Genomic DNA, 23,138 nt, shown 5'->3' on the forward strand with positions numbered 1-23,138 from the left:
CTATATCCCCGTCTATATTTGACATGCTTTGATGTATGAAAATCTCTCCTGGATCTGACATTCTGTTTTGTAGTGTATAGTCTTCCTTCAGTTTCTAGAATTCTTTATTTTAATGGTTATTTCAAAAGACAGAATGCTACAGTTCATAGAAGGCCAAAACTGAAATAAAGAAGATCTTAATGGAATTTTTTTCTTGAGATACGTACTACTTACTATGTATGTGCCTCAGAACAAGTTGTTTTCTATCTCAGTTTCCACACATAAAATAGGATTATGACAACCATCTAAAACCAGGGCTTTTATGAGGCTCAAACTGATAAAATATGAAAAACTTCTTTATGGAATCAAAAGTCCTCTGTAAATGAGAAATACGCAATACATCTGTTGCCAATACTGCATATTGTCAGACTATTTCCACTTCAAAATTCTGAAATTCCATTTTTGCAGGGCATTTGCATTCAAACATAAATCAATTTATCAGTATGAATTCTATAACATCCCAAATTTTAAAAAAATAAAAATATATCATGCCATTATTTTACTTATTCACAAAACATAATCACTTGACAGTAGAGAATTTTATATTTTATTCAGAGAATTTGACAAAATGAGGCATAATGCTTTCTCCTAAACATGATTTGTGCAAGACACCTGTGTTTTAGCTATCAAACATTTGCTCATACTTTGATTAGAAGCATCGAAAGAAAGAAAATCTGGATTCTAAGCCTACTATAGCTAGAATTGCACTTATTAAATAGCAGGAACATTGAAGTACATGATGACACCTTGAAAACTATGACAAACTTTTTCATATATTCTCTGCTTAAAGCAATATACCTTTTCTTCAAATCCTAAATTATCTTTGTATATTCCCATCCATCTTAATACAGGGCAACCTCTCATTTCCCTAAATTCCCAGAGTATACATAATTCATACATTTATCATATGTTAAGATTCTAATATTCTTACTTGTCTTTTCTTGTTGAGTTCTGTACCTTCAACTAAGCCTTAAATCTCTTGAGGGTAATCTTAATTCTGAGTGATTTGTACAATGACTTGTACATGGTATGCATCAGTAACATCATTGTAGTAGTCTTTGGGATGTTATTTTATGGAGAGTGAAGCAACTTTTGATCCTCCATGTTTGCTCCACATTTTCTACCATGATTGATTTTGATGTTCTTGGTTAAGGGATTTGTTCCTTTGTTCAAAAGAGCCATTTTCTTTCCCAAATAGTTTGGAAGCCATTATGTATTCAGTTATTTTAGCCACTTTGCTAGGAATTCTTTATTTTATGAAATAAAGTTACATGAAGGTTAGCTTCTGAAATAATGGAACAGAATAGATAAATTAGTATAAAGAATAAATTTTATCTCATATAAGGCACCACTGAAAAGAATAGCAAAAATGGATACCCTGTGGAAGAGACAGTAGAGAGAATACTACATCATAGATGACTATGGGGGGGCGGAGCCAAGATGGCGGAGAAGACACACGCATCTTTCTAAGCTCTTCTCTTACCCTCTTTATCAATATTATATCGAGCCTCAAAAATAGTCTTGACCACAATTCGTAAAGATAAGAAGTAGAACAACCACCTGCCGAAGAAAATCTGCAGTCTGCCAAAAAGGTTGGTTCCGGGGCCAGGGGGGAGATCGGCGAGACGGGGAGAGAAATTAGGTTCCAGGAGAGTCCAAACCGAGGGTGAAGGCACAGATCTCACACAAGCCGCAGCCCCAACCCGCAAGGGCTTTCCGGGGCAGTTGTGATCCTGCACGGCAGGAGGACGCAGCCCGGGTTAGCCTCCAATCTGCGCAGGGGAGCTCGGCGGGCCATAGAGCTTTTCCAGGGCCGATTTGTTGGCAGAGACGCTGGGCAGAGTTTGTGGCTGTCCTGCATTCCTGGTCTGTGCTCAGCTGCTAATACTCACAGTCCCACAAGAGGCCTTGGCCTGGGCGGTGACACTTTCACCACTTAGGCTCTAGCCGAGGGCAATCGATAATCCACTCAGCCCTACTAAGCAGTTTGATAGCTCGGCCAGTGCTGAATCCACTTCCTGTTGGGGGAAGGGAAAACTCTCACCCAGAACACTCCCATACCTAGGAGACGGAAATCGGTTTACATCTCTCCCTGCTCTGCAGGAAGTTGGAACCCTTGCCTGAGACCTACCCCTAAAGGCTTTAAAACATGAATAAAAAGATGAAAAGAACAATCGCAGCTTCTATGCAGAAAAAGAGCAGGTCACAAACCTGAAGAGACCTCAAACAGCAAAATGCATCAGACTGTCCTCCTTACATAATGCCTCTCATAGAAGAGACATTAAAAGTCTCAAAAGAGAGTTAGAAGATTAAAGGAAAGAGAAGCCTTACAAGAGAGCAACAACTTCCTGAAATACGAATTGGAAAAAGTAAAAATCTTGGAAGTGAGGGAAACAAAATTGGTGAATTGGAAAAATAAAAATCTCAGGAAAGTAAGAATTGTGAATTGGAAAAATAAAGAATTCACTAGAAAGTAGGATCTGTGAATTGGAAAAGACAAAGAACCTGCAAGAAAGTAGGATCCGTGAATGGAAAAGACAAAGAACACGAAGAAAGTAGGATCTTGAATTGAAAAGAAAAAATTCACTAAAAAAAAATTAGTGAAATGGAAAAAATTCCACAGACCAAAACAATACATTCAAAAACTCAATTGGACATATACAGAAAGAAGTAAAAAAGCTATTGAAGAAAATAATTCTTTAAAAATTAGAACTGAACAAATTGAAACTAATGATTATTGAGACAGCAAAGAATCAGTCAAGCAAAACAAAAAAAATGACAAACTGGAAAAACCACGAATTATCTATTTGCAAAACGACAGACTTGGAAAATAGATCTAGAGAGATAATCTGAGGATTATTGGACTTTCTGAAAACTATGATGAAAAAAGAGCCTAGATACTATTTTCAAGAAATCATCAAAGAGAACTGCCCAGATGTAATAGAATCAGAAGGTAAAAGGATTGAAAGAATTCATCGAACACTTCTGAAAGAAACCCCTAAAAAAAAACCCCAAGGAATATTGTGGCAATTTCAGAACTATCGATTAAAAAAATTTTACAAGCAGCCAAAAAAACCATTTAAATACCGAGGTGCCACAATAAGGATCACCCAAGATCTGGATGCCCTACATTAAAGGAAGAAGGCCTGGAATATGATATTCCAAGGCACAAGAACTTGAGATGCAGCCAAGAATAAACTACCAGCTAAGCTGAGCATTTTCTTCCAGGAAGAAGATGGAGATTAATAAAACAAATGAATTCCATTTGTTTCTGAAGAAAAACCAGAACTAAACAAAAATTTGATCTCCAAGAATAGAACTCAAGGAGATGCAGAAAAGGTAAAATAACCTTGAGAATTGTATTTTGTTGTGGATATACAAAAAGAATACATGATTAATTTGATTGTACTGATATAACATAAAAAGGGAAGTAGATATGGAAAAAGGGATGATGGCAGAAGGGTGGAAGGAGGGATAAAAAGAGGAAACCACATCCCAAAAGAGGCTAAGGAAACTTATCATATCTGAGGAATTTAGAGAGGGGAGGAACATTGTGTGAATCTTACTCTCATCAGAGTTGGCTCAAAGAAAATAATTGACATTTGTTTTTAGAGAAATTCTCTCCGCCTCATTAAAACGGGGGAGAGGAAAAGGGAAAGAAAAAGAGTAATAAGGAAGGAAGGGAAAAGACCAAAGGGGGAGGGAGGGATTACAAAAGGATAATTCGTGATACAAGAGGGTAATAAGTTTAAAAGGGGGAAGGGGGGTGGGGAGGCAAGAATAAGTAAAGCACAATCTGGGGTTATTAGGATGGCAGGAAATACAGATTTAGTAATTCTAACCGTAAATGTAAATGGGATGAACTCCCCATAAAGAGGGAGGCAGATAGCAGACTGGATCAAAAGTCAGAACCCTACAATATGTTGTTTACAAGAAACACATTTAAAGCAGGGGGGATGCTATAGAGTAAAGAAAGGCTGGAGCAAAATCTATTAGCTTCAGGTGAAACCAAAGGGTAGCCATCCTTATCTCAGATCAAGCAAAAGTAAAAATTGATCTAATTAAAGAGAAAGGAAGGTAACTCATCCTGCTAAAGGGTAGCATTAAAACGAAGCAATATCAATATTAAAACATAGCAACCAAGTGGTATTGGCACCAACTTCCTAAAGGAGAAGTTAAGAGAGTTGCAAGAAGAAATAGACAACAAAACTGTAATAGTGGGATCTCAACCTTGAATTCCTCAGAATTAGACAAATCAAACCACAAAACAAATAAGAAAGAAATAAAGAAGTAAATAGAATATTAGAAAAATTAGTATGTTGGATCTTTGGAGAAAATTGAATGGAGATGAAGAGAATATACTTTCTTCTCAGCAGTTCATGGAACCTATTCAAAAATTGACCATATATTAGGACATAAAGACCTCAAAATTAAATGCAGAAAGCAGAAATAGTAAATGCTTTTCCAGATCATGATGCAATAAAACTCATTCAACAAAAAGTTAGGGGAAATAGACCAAAAAGTAATTGGAAACTAAAACAACCCATCTTAAAGAATGATTGGGTGAAGCAGCAAATTATAGATACAATTAATAATTTCACTCAAGATAATGACAATGATGAACATCATACCAAAATTTGTGGGATGCAGCCAAAGGGTTAAAGGAATTTTATATCCTTAGAGGCTTACTTGAATAAACAGAGAAAGAAAAGATTAATGAATCTTCAACTAAAAAAAACTAAAAAGACCAAAATTAAAAACCCCAATCAAATACTAAATTGGAAATTCTAAAATTAAAAGGAGAAATTAAAAATATTGAAAGTAAAAAACTATTGAACTAATTAATAAAACTAAGAGTTGGTTCTATGAAAAGCCAATAAAATAGATAAGCCTTTGGTAAATCTGATTAGAAAAGGAGGGAGGAAAATGAAATTAGTAGTCTAAATGAAAAGGAGAACTTTCCACCAATGAAGAGGAAATTAGAGAAATAATGAGTTATTTTGCTCAACTTTATGCCAATAAATTTGATAACCTAAGTGAAATGGATGACTACCTCCAAAAATACAGACTTCCAGACTAACAGAGGAAGAAGTAAATTGCTTGAATAGTCCCATTTCAGAAAAAGAAATAGAACAGGCAATTAAACAACTCCCTAAGAAAAAATTAGGACCAGATGGATTTAATTGAATTTTACCAAACATTTAAAGAACAATTGGTCTCAATGCTATATAAATTATTTGATAAAATAGGGAATGAAGGATCCTACAAATTCCTTCTATGACACAGACATGGTACTGATACCTAAACCAGGTAGGCTGAAAACAGAGAAAGAAAATTATAGACCAATCTCCCTAATGAATATTGATGCTAAAATCTTAAATAAGATATTAGCAAAAGACTACAGAAAATCATCTCCAAGATAATACACTATGATCAAGTAGGATTTATACAGGAATGCAGGGCTGGTTAATATTAGGAAAACTATCAATATAATTGGCCATGTCAATAACCAAATTAACAAAAACCATATGATCATCTCAATAGATGCAGAAAAAGCATTTGATAAAATCCAACATCCATTCCTATTAAAAACACTTGAGAGTATAGGAATAAATGGACTTTTTCCTTAAAATAATAGCAGCATCTATTTAAAAACCATCGTAAGAATTATATGTAATGGAGACAAACTGCAACCATTCCAATAAGATCTGGAGGAAACAAGGTTGTCAATATCAGTTACTATTTAATATTGTATTAGAAACGCTAGCTATAGCAATAAGAGCTGAGAAAGAGATTAAAGGAATAAGAATAGGCAATGAGGAAACCAAATTATCACTCTTTGCCGATGACATGATGTATACTTAGAGAACCCCAGAGATTCTGCTAAAAAGTTATTAGAAATAATCCACAACTTTAGCAAAGTTGCTGGTTATAAAATAAAACCCACATAAGTCATCAGCATTCTTATATATACTAACAAAAATCCAAAGAGTTAACAAAGAAAATTCCATTTAAAGTAACTACTGATAATATAAAATATTTAGGAATCCATCTGCCAAGGGAAAATCAGAAACTTTATGAGCAAAATTACAGACCACTTTTCACACAAATTAAGTCTGATCTAACCAATTGAAAAATATTAAATGCTCTTGGATAGGCGAGCAAATATAATAAAGATGACAATATTACCTAAACTAATCTATTTATTTAGCGTTATACCAATAGACTCCCAAAAACTATTTTAATGACCTAGAAAAAAACAACAAAGTTCATATGGAAAACAAAAGGTCAAGAATTTCAAGGGAATTAATAAAAAAAAATCAAATGATGGTTTAGCTGTACCAGATCTAAAACTATACATAGAGCAGCAGTTACCAAAACTATTTGTATTGGCTAAGGAATAGATTAGTTGATCAGTGGAATAGATTAGGTTCAAGGGATAAAACAGTAACAAATATAGCAACCTAGTCTTTGACAAACCCAAAGATCCCAGCTTTGGGATAAGAACTTACTGTTTGATAAAATTGCTGGGAAAATTGGAAACTAATATGGCGAAACTAGGCATTGATCCATACTTAACGCCGTACACCAAGATAAGGTCAAAATGGTTCATGACCTAGGCATAAAGAATGAAATTATTTAAATTAGAGGAACATAGGATAGTTTACCTCTCAGACCTGTGGAAGGGAAGGTTTTATGACCAAAGCAGAACTAGAGATCATATGATCACAAAATAGAAAATTTCGATTATACTAAACTGAAAAGTTTTTGTACAAACAAAACTAATGTAGACAAGATTAGAAGGGAAGCAATAAACTGGAAAATATTTTTACAGTCAAAGGTTCTGATAAAGGCCCTCATTTCCAAAATATATAGAGAATTAACTCTAATTTATAAAATTCAAGCCATTCTCCAATTGAAAAATGGTAAAGGATATGGAATGACAATCTCAGATGAAGAAATTGAAACTATTTCTAGTCATATGAAAAGATGCTCCAAGTCATTATTAATCAGAGAAATGCAAATTAAGACAACTCTAAGATACTACACACCTGTTGATTGGCTAAGATGAAGGAAAAAATGAATGATTGTTGGAGGGGATGGAAAACTGGGACATTGATTCATTGTTGGTGGAGTTGTGAACGAATCCAACCATTTTGGAGAGTAGTTTGAACTATGTCAAAAGTTATCAAACTGTGCATACCTTGATCCAGCAGGTTACTACTGGGATTATATCCCAAAGAGATTATAAAGAAGGGAAAGGGACCGTATGTGCATGAATGTTTGTGGCAGCCCTTTGTAGGTGTTAGAAACTGGAAACTGAATGGATGTCCATCAGTTGGAGAATGGCTGAATAATTGTGGTATATGAAAATTATGGAATATTACTGTTCTGAAGAAATGACCAACAGGATGATTTCAGAAGGCCTGGAGAGATTTATCAAACTGATGCTAATGAAATGAGCAGGACCAGGAGATCATTATATACTTAACAACAATACTAGATGATGACCAGTCCTGATGGATCAGGCCATCCTCAGCAACGAGATCAACCAAATCATTTCTAATGGAGCAGTAATGAACTGAACTAGCTATACCCAGAAAAGAACTCTGGGAGATGACTAAAACATTACATTGAATTCCCAGTCCCTATATTTATACACCTGCATCTTTTGATTTCCTTCCAAGTAATTGTACAATAATTCAGAGTCTGATTTTTTGTACAGCAAAATAATGTTTTGGTCTATACTTATTGTGTATCTAAGTTATATTTTAATATATTTAACATCTACTGTATCCTGCCATTTAGGGAGGTGGGGGGGTGGAGGTGAAAAATTGGAACAAGAGATTTGGCAATTGTTAATGCTGTAAAGTTACCCATGTATATATCCTGTAAATTAAAGGCTATTAAATAAATAAAAAAAAAAATAGATGACTATGGTTTACATTAGTTATTATTTATTCTAAAATCTAGACAAAAATAGCTACAAACAAGCAATGTAAATCCTGACACACTTATTTGTGAATTTTCACCCTCCACATATCTAACAGGTAAAAGGAGAAGTTCCCATCCCTTAAAGTATAGTAGTGTATAGGGTATAAAATTTATTTTGATTCTCTTCTCCTGAAAAATTCTTTAAAATTGCTCTTTTCCAATACTTGAACATATCCCCCATTTTTGATGATATCCCATAAAACATTTATCACTAAGTGTGGCTATACATCTCATTTTGAAATTATTTTTACTACTTGGGAAGAAATCTAATCAAAAATCCCTGTTCCTGTCTTTCCATTGTAAGGGTGTCCAGAGTTTTGCAACATGAAAGCCAAGCAAGAAAAGTATTATTTGGTGAATCTCAGCTACAAGGAAACATTTAAATAAATTGTTTTATATTTTTAATGATAATTTGGAATTGGCCCAAATTCAGTTTCTGAATATAGCTGATTGTTCACCTCAGAAGGAGAATGTGCTGACCAAAAGAGTAATACCAACCAAGAATATAGTTTACATTTTGTCTTCCCTGCAAGAAACTGTGAGCTTGAATAAAGCATTTCCCCAATATCCCCAATATATATGGAGTTCTTCACAAGCAATTCATTTAGTCGTCAAATGACTTCTTTTCCTCATAATAAAAGTATGATAAAATAATAATCTTTATATCTTAAATCATTATTTATATTTTAAGTTCATTTAAAATCATTCAAGATTATTAAAGTTGCCTTTTTAAACAATGGGAATATTGTCAACAGTCCAGGGAAATGTATACATGTTCTTCACATGATCTTATTTTAATTTAAAATATATCCAGTATTAAAAATAATGTGTTAGCAGAATATTTTTGTTCTTCATCAATTTCCTTTAGACTTCTATGCTGATGTTTCTATTCCCTTTATTATCTCTTAATTCCCACACAGGATTTTAGGATTTAGAACTCTTTAGAAAGTCCAATAGCATCTTATAATTAGGAATTATTCCTCTAATCAGAACGACAAATTAAACCAATAAACTTACCTTTATCAGATGAAAAAAATAATATTCATCTCTTTTTTTAATTTCATTGGAAGTATAGCAATTACATATACATATATAAAATGTTAATGTTTGTGAAACATATATATACACATTCACACAAACTTACACATATCTAAAGTATGTATATTAAAATGTGTATATATTTTTAAATTTGATTCTCATAAAATTTTTGTGTTGTCATCCTTATGGTATTATTACCTTCATTTTACAAATGAGAAATTTGAACTCAAGTTAAGTGTCTTACCCAAGGTTAAACCAGCCCTATGTGTTACATTTGGAATTCAAACAAATTAAACTGCAAACACATTCAAATATTCCAGATCAATATTTTTCCTCTTATATTATGCTGGTTCTCCTTTAAGTATGAACACTTCTTGACAACACCAAAAGAGAGGTGACAAGGAGAAATCTTACAACATGTTTATATACTGGAGTTCAAAGCATTTAAAGCCTTAAAATAGAAAAGCTTCCTGTGCTTCTGTGCTCTTTTGGGATTGTTATACTCCTGGGCAACTTTTCAACTTTTAATGATGGGACCATTGTATAATTCTAAATTAAAGCTCTGAGCATTAATGAGAAAGTATGGAAGAATGTAATGAACTTTTTTAAATCTCTTTTAGAGTTATAAATCTATGATTCAGTTTTTTTAAATTGTTCTTTATTAATTTTATCTGGATTTTTATATCACCATAGTCTCACAGATAATCATCCCTTCCCCATGCCAGAGGGACAACTTGTATGACAAGTAGAATTTTTTGAGAGAGAGGAAAAGTGAGCAGAACTAATTGATTTATGGGAAAATTCTAAAAAGCATATATAACATGAAACACCTGTGAACATCCTACCATCATGAAAGCAAAGGTTGGGGAATCTCCCCTCATATCTCTTCTTTTGAATCCATTTGAACTTTATAATTTTGTTACATTTTCTTTTATTTTTTCTGTATAATTAATTGTTTTTTTCATCTACATTTTTACAGTTAGTTTTTTTCCTGTTTACTTTCACTTATTTTATTCTGCATCAGTTCATAGAATTTTTCCATGTATTTCTGTATTCATCACATCACAGCATTGCTTAAAGCACAATAATATTCCTTTATGTTAAAAGAAGTAATCTGTTTAGTCATTCTCCAATTGATGCTCATCTCTTTTCTTTCCACAAACAAAAAATGCTACAAAAAACATTTTAAATATAGGAGGATTTTCTTTTCCTATTGATTTCCGCCTTGGATTATAAGCACATTAGGCAATCTCTGCTTTAAAAGATATGGTCATTTTAGCGATTTTATTTGAATAAGTCCAAATTGCTGTATCAGTTTACAACTCTTCTAAAAATAGACTAGCATAGTTGTATTTCCACAAACCACTTCCATAATGTTGCATGGGCGAGGGGTACTATTCCCTTATTTTTAGGATATGAGGGGAAACTTCAGGGTTGTTTCAATTTGTGTGTCTATTATTAGTGATTTGGCACATTTTCCATATTATTTTGAATACTTTGCAATTTGAGGATTATGAAATGATTGCTTGCCTACCTCCCAGGGTGTTGTGAAGAAAACAATTTGTAAAAGGGTAGTGCTGTTGTCTTGGCAAAGATATTAGAATAGTTTGTGATTTCTTTTTCCACTAATTTAATAGATGACAAAACAGGCAAACAAAATAAAATGGCTTGCCTGGGTTCATACAGCTCACAAGTATCTGAGGCTGGATTTGAACTGAGGTCTTTCTAACTTACTAGACAGCATTATATGCACTGTAGCTGGCCACCCAGTATTTAGCATTGTAGTTGGCACATAATAGACACTTAAAACATATCAGCAGCAGCAACAGCATCTACTTATCATCTACTGATCTAGATATATAGATAGATAAGTAGATATCTATTTACTTATCATCTGTCCCACATCAAAATGCTTTCAGGAAAAAAAAATGTGTTAAAATAGTTGAAGAGATTTTGATTCATAAATGTGATATTATCATAAAAATTATGATTTGAAAATTCTGAAGAGGCATGGGAATAAATATAAGTAGATAAAAAGTACATAAATAAGACTCAGGAAAACATATATATAGTGGCCATAACAATAACTGGAAAGATGAAGAAAATCTTACCTTTACTTAGGTGATTATAATGGCTCATCCTGAATCTGAGGAAGAGATGAAGTGCACCAAACTTTTGTTTTTCTCTCCACAGTAGAGTTAGAAAACAGTTTGAAGTGTTGCATGTATTGTGAAATGATGTAACCATTCTCTATTTTTGTTTGTAGATGTCTGAAGGGCCTTTCATCATAATTCCTACTGAATCATTTTGTAACATTGCATTGCGGAGAATAGTTAAATTATCCATAGCAGGTCATCATACAATATTACTTTTACTGTACACAATGTTCTCCTGGTTCTGTTCTTTTCTCTTTGCATCTGTTCATGTAAGTTTTTCCCTGCTTTTCTGAGAGCGACTAGCTCAATATTTCTTAAAGCACAATAGCATTCTATCACAATCATATAAAACAACTTATTCTGTCATTTCCCAATTGATGGACATCCCCTCAACCTCCAATTCTTTGACATTACTAAAAGAGCTACTATAAATGTTTTTGTTCATGTAGAGTGTGTATGTGTGTGTGTGTGTTTACTTTTTAAAAAAAATAATTTTGGACTCATTATATCTTTAAGAAAAATGTCTCAGGCTGAAGTTTATGAACATTATAGAAAAAAAAAACATAATCCCATTTTAGACGATTCAGATAGCTACTTTTCTTTGTCATTTTCATAATTAGGTAGTTTATTTATAGTTAATCATCAAAGATACTCTTAACATTCTCTTTTAAGTTGAATTGTCATAGAAGACATCATTCTATATTTAACAAGATATCCCAAGGAATTGAATTTCCAAAACAGGCAAAAGAGGAGATTTGAATTAGATTCCTATTGGAATTGTGGAAAGAACAAACAGGAACTTGTAAATTCAATATTTTCTTATTATTGTTTTTTCATTTGAGTGAGAATTTTCTCAAAGATCTAGTGACATCTTTCTTCCTTAAAGTATATATTATAGGGATAAACATTGGGGTCATAATGATGTAAAACAGAGAAAAAAAAATGTCTAATACTTTTGAGTGGTTGAACTTGCTCTGAAATATATAGTTCCAAAGACTAAGATCACAATGGTAATGTGAGAAGAACAAGTAGAATCAATTTGCATCTTCTAATAGTCGATGATAGCTTCAGGACAATCATGATAATTTTTATAAAGAACCCAAGTGTAATGGGGTGAGGTTTGAGTTGATGCACTGAGGTCCCAAGAACCTGAGGCTAAATAGTAATTGGGCTATACTCTATTAATATACATGATTGGATAAAGAATGGTCCCTGCCCACTCTCCGTGCAAGTCCTGATGTGTTGTATAGGAAATGACGATTTTGGTGGGTGGAGGTAGAGAGAGACAGGAAGAGAAGCTGGGAGAGATTGGGCCTAGGTTCGAGACTCCTAGCTGCTGGTCATGTGGCTGCTGGTTGAGCTAGCTTCTTGACTCAGCTGCAAACATTGCTATCTCCGATTCTCTTCCACCTCCGATCCTTCTTCACTGAGAATAAAGACTGACAATTTTCCCCTAACCTGAATTCCTGACTCTGGCTGATTTTAAAATACACGATCTTCACACCCAAGTATTAACAGAAAGGGAATCAAAGCAAAGAGGACACCATTAGCATAGACTGAGATTCAATTTACAAATGTGTCTAAATAAGTCAGCTTCATGAGCAGGGGCATGTCCCAGAAAAAATGATTGAGTTTCGTAGAACCACAGAATGGTAGAGAAAATAAATCTTATCCTCACTGGGATCTCAGTGATCCAGGAACCAATGATCAACTGGCACACATTCACGATAGTTGGATAGTACAAAGATTTATGAAATACCATCACAGTCAGGAGTAAGTAACTCTGTTACAACAAGAATATGAAAGAACCATAGTTAAACATCACAATTTGTTACAGAAATGCTTCTTTTCTGTGTCAATGGATTCATCAGTATTCTTGGGAGAGTGACAGATGTGTAATAGATTTTCACAAAAGAAAAATTCACCAGAAAAAAAAAAATACATGGATGTTTGAAGAGCTAAATCATTCCTGGTAATGAAAATAAGAACATTTCCTAGGAAGATACTCAGGTAAAAGACAAAGAAGATGCCAAATAGAAATCCCAGAAGAGATTTAGAAAGATTAGAAAGATCAAAAAATCCAAGAAAAACACATTCCATAATAAGAGTTAATTTTATTCCTTTTTTTTTCTCTTTCACATATGAAATTAGTGAGTTTAGTACTGGCAAATCATTTTTACTCTGAGATTTTGCTCCCATAACTAAAAAATAAATTTGCTGAATTGGATCACAGGATTGAAAGTTATTTCAGTGATTAACTATGCCTAATCTTTAAACAAAATGATTTTCAACTATACATACCTGAGAAGTGGCCATCTAGTCACTTAATAGAGTCTTCTAAAAAGAGGGAACATATCTCTTGAGAAAAACCTGTTTCCCCCCCCCCCCAAGGATCTTCTATACTATGCTCCTGATAATTTCCATAAAGTTAAGAGAAAAATGTAATTGCTGTACCTTATGTTAAATCTTTACCTTATTGATAAAAGATATATTTTTGTCCCTAGAGTCATCACTAATCACATTTGGTTTCAAATCTTATCTATTAGCAAAACTTTAAATGAAATAATATATTTTGGCAGATTAAAATATGGATTGGTTTTTACTTGGATATATGTATAAATGCCTAGATGGACAGGAAATATGTATGTTTCATTGTTAATTTAACAGTAGTTCTTCACTTGTGTACATTTCCTAAAAGTCTTCTCAACATTGACCTATTTGCAATTATAATCAATGATTGAGTTAAAGGGAGGGATCCTATCTTCAGTAAACTTCCAGTTGACGTGCAGGTACATGAGCATATCTGCACATGTTTATATATACCTGAATAACTACTAAAATGAATAATATGCAATGCATATTTATATAACGGCATATATGCATAAAATAAATGTGTGTACATATGTCCATGGATTTACACACATATATACACATACATGATCATGCATATATGCATACCATTGCAATGACTCAGTGTTCCCGAATTGTAATACCTCAGTTTCCCTGAATTATTATGTTATAACCTGAATAAAATATTATGGCCATTCCCCCTTTTCCTTACCCTTTTAAGCTCTGGTCATTCTCACATTCTAGTAAATCATAAAACTCCAGATGACTTCTCTCAAAATGCCTGGGTATTACTCATTATCACTTGCCCCAGATTCCTGCCTCCTGCCCCCAACTTTCTTGATACCCAATCTGTCAGAACTGAATTATAATACTTTCCTGAAGTTATGACTCATCTATGACTGATCTATGACTCACTAATTTTAAGACCCCTTACCTTAGGGGTGCTTCTGTTTAAATAATATCTGTGATTCTAAGTCTTTTGCTTTGGAATCTGTGCTCCTGAGGCCCTCTGATCTAAGAATGATATTATTCTATCAATGATTATAAAAGTCTTCTGTCTAGAAATATAACAATATTTCTTCCCTTAAACTTTAAGGAAGATATATTAGTGATCCTGAGACTCTCTAATCTTAGGATGCTACTGTTCTAACAATCTTGTCTGTCAATAATTCAAAAGTCTTCTGGCTTTAGGATAAACCTAGGTCTGCTGATCAGTGATAACCAAATTCCTGAGACCACTCCTGAATTCTGCCTCCAGCACAACAATGTCTTTGTTTATTCTTAGAATTAGGTTGTTAATCCCTCTATATTTCTCTAAATTATATTTAAGGACTTTAATTAATAAATTTTATAAATATCAAAGTAATTAAGTTATAAGCAAATTAATTATGTGCTGGATTAAATATTGAAATAGTAAAATGTGAATGGATCTACAGAGGACAATGTCAATTATTACTTGTCTTTAAACATTTCCAGAATTACTGAAGGATGAAAAAAAAATCCATTAAACATTTACTATAAGCAAAATATGCTAATCAATAGGAATACAAAAAAAAAAAAAAAAAAAAAAACACAGGCATTCTCTGTACCAAGGAACTCATATTCTAATTAAGGGAAAGCAATATATTAAGGAAGAAGTAGGGCAGGTGGTAGGCCTAATGGTCCTTGATCACGGAATACTTTTTATAATAACATTTCTATTTTAGGTTTAACTCATTGAATAAAACAAAGATTCCCACAACAGTATAATGAAAAGATTACTATACATGAAACTGCCAATTTATTGTGGATGACTTGTTATTTTTTTTAACCTATTCATTTAAAGATAAATAAAAAATAAGAAAAAAATAGAAAGACATAAAAGGAAAATGAAAAAAAAAACAAAAGAAAATATTGTCATGTGCCCAGCAGAATAGCAAGAAGGATTCAAAATATAGAACAATAAATTTCATTTCAAGAAAGCATATATAATAATAAGAGAATTATGGCTTTTTTAATAAACTGTATTTATACTTTATATTCATCTGGAGATCATTGTAATTAAGAAGATCATTGAAGATAGGAAATATTTTATTCTTTGTACTCATTTCTGTAGTATATAGATACTTCTTGGCTCATGGTAAGTAATTATTTAATAAATATTTCTTGCTTTCCTGCTTAACTGATTTATTAACTAGTGGATGCATTGATTCAGGATCTCTTTAGGCTAAGAGATCATTATATACTTCAACAACAATACGATATGATGACCAATTCTGATGGACTTGGCCATCCTCAGCAATGAGATCAACCAAATCATTTCCAATGGAGCAGTAATGAACTGAGCCAGTTACGCCCAGCTTAAGAACTCTGGGAGATGACTAAAAACCATTACATCGAATTCCCAATCCCTATATTTTTGCCCACCTGCATTTTGGATTTCCTTCACAGGCTAATTGTACAATATCTCAGAGTCAGATTCTTTTTGTACAGCAAAATAACGGTTTGGTCATGTATACTTATTGTGTATCTAATTTATACTTTAATATATTTAACATCTACTGGTCATCCTGCCATCTGGGGGAGGGGGTGGGGAGAAAGAGGGGAAAAATTGGAACAAGAGGTTTGACAAATGTCAATGCTGTAAAGTTACCCATACATATAATCTGTAAATAAAAGGCTATTAAATAAAAAAAATAAAAATAAAAAAAGGTTTTGTGGCCTAATATTTCTTGCCATTGTCTTATAATGTTGAAGTTTGTTACTATGTCCTGGAACCCAGAGCCGAATTGCTGAAACAATGTTTATGCATAAGTGGAAAGAGATGAATTAATTTTTTATACATTACCTGGCTTCCTACATATTTCCTACCCAATTGTACTTCCTTGCAATCTTTCATCATTCATTTTTGATTATCTTTATCAGAAATCTCCCCATGTCATAAACTTATATCATCATTTATACTCACTCCATTTATATCACACTCCATTGAGCTTATTGAAGGATGGAATAAAACGTTCTTCCTCAAAGTTCCATTTTCAGAGAGTATGCAATCCAAACATCTTATTCCCACATGGATGCACTCCTTTGATGTTCATCATGATCCTGTGGCAATTAACTTCTTTTCCTTTCAATTTCCTTTTTGTATATTCCTTTCCAATAAATTTGCATGTAGAATGTAGACACCATTTGTTCTTTTCATATTTCTATTCTCAGTTCTTAACTGTTCTGGATACATAGTAGATATTTAACAAATGTGTATTAACTGTCACTATAAAACTAAAACTGGTTTTAATATTATTCCAAACAAATGACAATCTTCCTTCCTGGTGTTTTAACTATTTCATGACTATTTGTATGTTGCCTTTCCTTTAAGTTCTATCTCTTAGAATTCATAGTGTTCTTCAAAGCTTAATTCAAATGCCACTTGCTACATGAAACCTTACCTTATCCCTTTAGATACAAATATCTTCCTCATAAGACAATGTTTCACAGTATTGTATGTAATATCTATATGTGTACATGCTATCTCACCTTGCTGGACTTTTACTTCCTTAAAAGAAAAGGCCTTTTAACTTTTGTTATTGTCTACACAGCATCTAGAACAAAACTGTCTGTCAAATAGTAAGACTTTTAACAAATATGCCCTGGATGTCTGACTAATAGATTTAAAGAGGAAGTTCTGGCTCTGTGTGGTTCAAAAATAATAGTTGCCTAATCAGAAGATCTGATATTGAATCCTTAGTGTTTCCAAACAGTTTTTGTGTTTAATTTGCCAAATGAGTTCACATTTTTTTTTTTTAGTTTCAATGAGTCAAAAATCATTTATTAAACTCCATGGGGGGGGGAGGATTAGCATTTCTAAAAGTGTGGGGAAACAAATATTTTTTTTAATCATACATTCAAAGAGCTGATGATTTAATAGGAGAGATAGAAAAATAGCTACTTATATAAAACATAGAAAATAAATTGAAAACAATGTCATTGGGAAGTACCTAAGATTAAGGGAGATTAGTAAAGGCTTTCTATAGAAAATGGGATTTCTGCAAGATTCTGTTCACTGACTGAGAAAAGAAAATGCAAAAAAAAAAAAAAATGATCAATCCTACCTTTTCCATAAGTTTTATCTGTGGAATAAATCACTAAATAGGATTCTTCCCTCAGGCTTTGGGATAAACCACCAGAGGAATTTGAGCTGTGAAAAGGTCAAACAATAAAGTAACAAAAGAATCTAAAGGAAAATGGTTTTAAATCCCAGACCTCCTCATAAATATACACATGATCTTAGGGAAATTTATATCAATTGTCTAGTTGTCATTTTGTTTTCTAAAGCTGGAGTTTTGAGTTATATTATCTCTATAGTTATTTCTAGGTCTAAATATCAAGTCAATTGAACATAGTAGTCTAGATATTCATCAAAATTTGGTGGTGGATTAATTTAGGAACACATTGTAAATGTTTAACAATCAGCTTCAACAATGTAAATATGGTATACTTTTAAAGTTTAATTTGAAATGTTGATATTTTCTATATGATGTTCACAAGTACAGAAGTCAACAAATCAGTTCTTAATATTTAGTAATTTGACATTTTCTAACATGTGAGTGGTGACACTGAAAATTTAAAAAAAAAAAAAAGACTCTTAAGAGTCTTTTCAAGTAGAATTTAGAATATTCCTGGTTAGACATGGATTTGTTATGAGCATCTGGCTCAATCAATCAACATTAATAAGTGCTTACTACATGTCAAGCATAGTGCTAAGGTATGTACATACAAAAAGAAGGAAATTATTGCTCCTTCCTTCAAGAAGCTTATCGTCCTTCTTGCTCAATCACAGGTGACCAAAATGGCATCATGTTGCCAGGACCAATATGCAGTGTGTCCATCTATGGCTGATCATATCAATATGATCTCAAAAGGCTGTACTACAGGAATGGCAAAAACAGTCTGTATGACCTTTTCGGAGAATCTTAAAATTTACACGTTTAATTTTTTTTCTTTGAGCTAATTGCTCATAGAGGCTAGCACCTTCTTTAATGTGGGAATAACATTCTGGAAGATCCTGTGCCAGTATCTTCCATTTCTCACAAGCATTACCAAAGTTCTTTAGAGACACCTTGAGAGTGTCCATGTATCACTTCTTCTGACAATTGTAAGTGTAATATTCTCTCTAAAATGTAATGTCCTCTGTGTCTGTTTCTTTGGGGGTCTCTGGGAGCAGCTTTCCTTTCAGTTCAGTAATCACTACAAGTGCAGCCAGGGATTAAGGTCCAAATCCTTCATTGTCTCCTTCAAAGTCTTGTCTCCTTCACTTGGGGCTCTGCTAGTTTTCTAGAGGCCTTCTGGATCTTGGTTTCAGTGGAGAAGCAAAGGAAGACAGCCTGCCACCACTTCTCTGGTCTTCCCTAGTTCTCATTCTCACTGAGTTTGTCTGAGCTTATATGTTCTCTTATCAAAGGTGTGAATCTTGTAGAACTATAATAAGTACCAAGTACATGTACTGAACTAGAGAACTGTCAAGCACCATACTAAAGAACCATTGTCTCTATCAATTCCACTGACAGCACCTTGTTTCAAGTTCTGGCCCATAACATCTATATTCTTGTCTTGTATGGATTCTTTCTAAAATAAGATTTTAGGAAAATTTATATTTGGCATTCAAACATGACTAGCCCATTGGAGTTGTACACTTTACAAAAGGTTTTGAATTCTTGGCAGTTTAGTTTGGGAAAGGATCTCAGTGACTGTTCCCTTGTCTGCTAGATGATCTTCAGGATTTCCCCAAGAATTCAAATGAATGTGGTTCAATTTCTGGCATAGTGCTGATAGATTGTCTAGGTTACATAACTATCCAGCAATAAGGTCAGCACAATGGCTCTTTTGATAAGAGTTGGTTATTTTCAGAAATATTGTTTTTATAATATTATATTCTGTTTAATTTTTTTAAAAAGTCATCTGTCATTTATTCTAATCTGTTTGAATTTGAGGCCAACATGTCTTTTTCTCTATTGAGGCTTTGCTTAAGATATTTTTAAGTAATTTTCTTATTTTCTTTTCCTTTGGGAGTCAGTGAGATAAATCCTTAGCTCATATAAATTTATTAATTTTTTTGTGGCTGTTGCTAATTCATATTTTAGGAATGTCTTCCTATATTTGGATTTTTTACTTAATGGAGACTGTACAATTTTGGAAAGAATACTTTGTTGTATTGTATTTTATATTCTCTTGGATCTGGTTACTGCTTTATCTTTGGATTGAGTGTCAGTTCTTCAAGATGTTCTGGGGTGGTTCTAGCTTGGAATTTACAAACTTTCAGTGTACTCTAAATTCTAAGTGCTATCATCTGCGACAATTCTCGTAACTGCCCTTCTGGACTGACAGTTGTAAACTTCTGACCCACGTTTAGATCACTGTGTTCAAATAATATATCTGTTAAAAAAAAAAGTTAACCAAAATCTAGATAAAGACTTCTCCAAAACCTATTGTTTAGAAAACCAGAATAATTTTATTCCTTCTCAGTGATTTAGATCTTAAGTAAATAAACAAATTGTTGTGATTTCATTGAATAGCCTCAATTGACAGTTTTACCTGCTAATTTCAGAGACTGAAAACCAGATGAGAGTTTTCAATCCCTAAATTCAGGCATGTTTACAAAAACAAACACAAAAGAGATCACATTCACTAGTGAATGAGTATGTTTCCAATTTACAAGGAAGCAAATTCAATACAGGTTGAAAAAATTCACTAATTCTGATTTCAAGTTAGGGAAAAAAAACATAAATAGAGAACTAACTCTCAAAATTAAGTAGAATTTCTCTATAATGTCACATTCTAATTATAATCATTGTCCTTGACAGTATTATTGCTGTCCTCATATGTGTCCATTTTAGATACTGCATGATTTTGATCTAAATCCTAGCTTGTTATTTAAACTGGGCATTGTTGACTCCATAAGGAATCTTAACTGGATATGCATGTTGTGAAATTATTACTTTCTGTAAATATTTAATTTTCATACTTATACACACACATATGTATACCTTTACCTAGAGCCACATAAAAATTTCAGGCAAAAATGCCTAATGAGTGGGAAAAGTTTAAGATGCTCTGGACTAGATTATTAAAGTAATAATGATGTTTCACTTTTTTGGAAGCAATCAGGATTAAGTGATTTAATCAGGATAACAGTCATTGTCTGTGGGTATGTTCTAACATAGAACAAAGACCTCAGAGTCAAGAGAACCTATTTAATTTAACATCTTGCTGGCCCAACCTCACACTTTTGGTAGAAAGACAGCTCTTCATTAATAATGCTTGAAAACAACAAAAATCACAATGATAGCAAAAAATATGTTTTTCCTTTGATCACAATTTTTTTGTAATTTATTTATTTTTGCTAAAGCTTTTTTTATTTACAAAACATAAGTATGGGTAATTTCCAACACTGACCCTTGCAAAACCTTCTGTTACAAGTTATCCCTCTTCCCCCCCCCCCACTCTCTCCCCTAGATGGTAGGTAGTACAATACATATTAAATATATTAAGATATATGTTAAATCCAATATATGGGTATATTATGTGTATCCAATATATGTGTATATACAGTTTTCTTGTACAAGAAAAATTGGATCAAGAAGGAAAAAAAAACTGAGGAAAAAAAAATGCAAGCAAACAACAGAAAGATTGAAAATGCTATGTTGTGGTCCACAGTCAGTTCCCACAGTCCTCTCTCTGGTTGTAGATTGCTTTCTTCATCAGTGAAAAATTGGAACTGGTTTGAATCATCTCATTGTTGAAGAAAGCTACATCCATCAGAAGTGATCATCGTATATAGTCTTGTTGCTGTGTTTAGTGATCTCCTGGTTCTCCTAGTTTCATTTAACATCACTTCATATAAGTTTCTCCAGGCCTCTCTAAAAGCATCCTGCTGGTCATTTCTTAGAGAATAATAATATTCCATAACATTCATTGGCCATAATATATTGATATCATGGAGGGATTGAGAGGAAAATGTCAAAAGATTTAAGATAACTTAAAAGTTATAATAAATAGAAAGACATCAGAAGAGAAAAAAAGTTGTAAAAATTTGGGAAATGAATCAGGATACAGTGATGTGCAATTCATTTTTTTTTTAATTCTTAACTACACATTAAAAAAAAAAAAACGTTTTTTCATTGCCTTAGTGAAGTCCTTGTTCCTCAGACTATATATCAAAGGATTAAACATTGGTGTCACTACAGTGTATATTAGAGAGAAGATCTTCTCTATTCTGTCTGAGTAACTGGACATAGACAGTAGATAAGCAATGAGACCAGAACCATAGAATAAGCAAACAACAATAAGATGAGAGGAGCAAGTAGAGAATGCTTTGGATCTGCCATTGGTGGTTGGGAGTTTCAGAACAGCACTAAGGATTCTGATGTAAGAGAAGAGTATCAAGAAAAAGGGAATCAAACCAAATAGGAAACAATCAATATAAATAAAGAACTTATGCCAAGATGTGTCTCCACATGCTAATTTCATTACTGGAGGCATATCACAAAAAACATGATTGAGTTTGTTAGAACCACAGAAGGGCAAAGAGAAGACCTGGTATGTCTGTCCTATTAAAACTGGAATTCCAGTGATCCAGGAACCAATCACCATCTGCACACACATTTTGTGGTTCATGATTAGAGGATAATAAAGGGGCTTACAGATTGCCATATAACGATCATAAGCCATCACCGCCAGGAGGAAACTCTCTGTGGTAGCCAGAATAAGAAACAAACACATTTGTACAGCACATGACAGTAAAGAAATGTTTCTCTTTTGACTCCAAAGATTCATAAGCATTCTGGGTAGGGTGACTGATGTGTAACAAATTTCCACAAAAGAGAAGTTTCCAAGGAAATAATACATGGGTGTTTGAAGAGATGGTTTCACATTAGTGATTACGATGATGAGACCATTCCCTAATAGGATACTTATATAAAGGAATAGAAAAATAGCAAAGAGAAATCCTTGAAAATTGGGAAGTTCAGAAAATCCCAAGAGAATAAATTCTTCAATGATAGTAAGATTTTTGTCTGCCATTTTCCTGTGTATTCCTTCTTTGAAATTAGTAATTCGCAAAAGGAAAGTCATTTTCCCCTCATTGGAACAGATTTCTAATTCTGAAATAACAAGTGAGTATGTTAGAATAAATAATGATTAAGATTTAAGATTATAGACTATATTGTGAAATCACATGTATTACATGCTTTGTTGTACTTTTTGTTCTCCTAATCTCCCATCCATCTATAACAGTCAATATTTTATACTTCAAATTCTGTTCTAAATTTGAATTTTTTTTCCCCCAGTCTTAGCTTTCAGTTCTGATGATGTACAATATATATTTAAATATTCTTCTTATTTTGAGCAGGTTCATAGCTCTTCCCCTCCCCCCATATTTTGATTTGTCAGTTTATTTCTAGCTCAAAATTCTGACTGTTAGTATAGACATTGTTATTGTGAATACAAGATGAACTCCATCTTGAAGCATTAACTTTTCTGACTATTCTTAATAAGCAATCTTGCAAGTTAGAATTAATGAAAAATTAA

At 33.0% G+C, this 23,138-nt stretch overlaps 1 protein-coding gene across 1 annotated transcript; it reads right to left on the reverse strand.

The window, feature by feature from the left end:
• Nucleotides 1-19,878: 19,878 nt before the first annotated feature.
• On the reverse strand, nucleotides 19,879-22,682 carry LOC100918757 (olfactory receptor 10AG1-like). Its single transcript, XM_003773835.3, has 2 exons — nucleotides 21,722-22,682; nucleotides 19,879-19,985 (listed from the first exon to the last, which is right to left on the reverse strand). The coding sequence occupies exons 1-2, from the start codon at nucleotides 22,680-22,682 to the stop codon at nucleotides 19,879-19,881; spliced, it is 1,068 nt and encodes a 355-aa protein (XP_003773883.2).
• Nucleotides 22,683-23,138: the final 456 nt, after the last annotated feature.

This window comes from Sarcophilus harrisii, chromosome 6 (genome assembly GCF_902635505.1).
Source record: "Sarcophilus harrisii chromosome 6, mSarHar1.11, whole genome shotgun sequence".
NCBI classification, from domain to species: domain Eukaryota; kingdom Metazoa; phylum Chordata; class Mammalia; order Dasyuromorphia; family Dasyuridae; genus Sarcophilus; species Sarcophilus harrisii.

Coding starts and splice junctions, on each gene's coding strand:
- LOC100918757 (XM_003773835.3), bottom strand. CDS start 22,682: ATGACTTTCCTTTTGCGAATTACTAATTTCAAAGAAGGAATACACAGG. Junction 19,986..21,721: donor CACTAAGGCAATGAAAAAAC/GTTTTTTTTTTT, acceptor TTTTTTTAACAG/ATATATTATTTGAACACAGT.